The sequence below is a fragment of the Herpailurus yagouaroundi genome, unplaced genomic scaffold, assembly GCF_014898765.1.
Source record: "Herpailurus yagouaroundi ecotype Mexico unplaced genomic scaffold, PumYag 483, whole genome shotgun sequence".
Taxonomy (NCBI): Eukaryota; Metazoa; Chordata; class Mammalia; order Carnivora; family Felidae; genus Herpailurus; species Herpailurus yagouaroundi.
Genome location: NW_024412700.1, coordinates 635507 through 637229, shown reverse-complemented (window position 1 = coordinate 637229; position 1723 = coordinate 635507). Strand labels below are relative to the sequence as shown.

Below are 1723 nucleotides of genomic sequence, written 5' to 3'. Positions count from 1 at the left end.
TAAATATTTCAACTAAATATAGAGTAGAATGCAAAAGCCATTAGGATAAAACACAGAAATTCAAAGATATTTTTCACTTCCAGCTGGTTGTCTGGGGCTTCGATCCGGAGCGCCCCTAGGATGCCCTCTCTTAGAAGTACTTCAGCGGGACGGTGGAAGGATTTTGCCCAAAGGCCAGTGTTCTAACTCAACAAGGCCTATTTATGGGACAGTCACCTCTAAATCTTCATACCTAGGAATCTGGTCCTGCCACTCAGCTTCCCAGCGGGGGCGGGGGGGTTCCTCCTCTGTGCTCCCTGGGAAAGGCAAAGGGCTGTGACCAGCAGGCAGTTGTCCCAACACCGTCAAACAGCCTGAGGACAATAGGGGACATTCGTAGGAGTAGCAGGAATAGCTGCTTCTTTAGCAACCACCATGGGCAGGAAGATCAAGCATGATGGAAGTCTCCTTGGCTGGAAAGGTCCCAATCGCATCCTCAACTCTCGGGCGGGCCTGGCCTTCAATTTCACTTTCGGTGACCGAGGCCTCCAGCACTGGCCTCCCTTCCCCTGCTGCCAACAGTTGTGCCGACCCAACCGCCCTTCACCCGCACTGCTGTTAAAAGGGGTCGCCCATGTGCCTTTGGTGGGAAACACGGCGAGGTGCCCTTAAAGGAGCGACCAGCCCACACAGGTGGGCAAGCCCAATAGACTTGACTCCCCGCCTGGAAGGTTGGTTCTGGAGCGTTCCCAGCCAACCACAGCTGTTGCTTAAGTTTGCCTACTGAATGAGCCATGCAGGCGTTGACAGGTAAAGAGGTGTTGACTCGCGCTCTTCATTTCCTGCGAGGTGTGCCGGGTTCACCCGTGGCAGGGTTGAGACCCGAACTGGGGAGGCACACACATTTTTAGTGAAATGTGTAACATTTTGAACGAACGCATATCCGTCCTTCATCCCTGGGTGACGCCGAGTAACAAGCTACAACCTTAAAGCCAGACTCGCTAAGCCCACGAGAGAAGGAGTTAAAAGCAAAAAACAAAAACCCTCGCCGGGAAACCCCACCTAACCCACAACCCAGCCAGCAAGAGCTACGTGCCTCGCGCCTTTTAAGGGCCCAGTGGGCGCGAGTCCACCAACCGCTCAAGGTCCCGCCAATCACTGCATTCCTCACAGTTTGCCCCGCCCCCGCCCTGCACTAACCAATCACTGGGGAGTTAGCGTCTCTCCGCCCCTCTTGCCCACTCCCACCCCGTGAGACATTCGAATCCTTCAAACTTCACTCGCGCGCTACCGCGGGGGTCGCAGCCGGAATTTATTTTTAGCTCTGGGCCAGCAACCCCGCCCTCGGCTCCGCCTCTTAGCCGCCCCCAATCGGAGACGGAGTTTCCGTCCCGTCATCGCGCGGGCGGGCGGGAGCTATCCAATCAGCGCCCAGAGAGAACTGGCGTAAGGAAAAGGCGGCGGAAGAGGGTGGGAGGGTCATGACGCAGCGAGTTTCAGTTGTGACTTTTCCGGGGGCATCTTGGCGTCCCCTCTATTTCCCCTTAAAGTAAAACGTCGTCCGACCCACCCCCGTGCGTTTCGGGGGCGGGGGTGGCCGCCGCGGCGGGGAGGGCGGTGCTGACGCGAGCCGCGGAGCGGGTGAGGCCCCCCTCCCCGCCGGCGGTGGTCACGTGGGCGTGTTTGGGGGCGGGGCCGCGCGGCGGTTCCGGGCGGTTGGGCGCGCGAGCGAGGAGCCCAGGCA

The 1723-nt window shown here is 58.5% G+C and overlaps 1 protein-coding gene across 1 annotated transcript in view; it reads left to right on the top strand.

Moving 5' to 3' along the window:
* Window positions 1-414: 414 nt before the first annotated feature.
* Window positions 415-1723, top strand: part of RHEB (Ras homolog, mTORC1 binding) — a 46172-nt gene continuing 44863 nt past the window's right edge. Inside the window, exons 1-2 of the mRNA XM_040464522.1 lie at window positions 415-624; window positions 1341-1425. Of these exons, the coding sequence (XP_040320456.1) occupies window positions 415-624; window positions 1341-1425 (295 nt within the window). The remainder of the gene's footprint in view (window positions 625-1340; window positions 1426-1723) is intronic.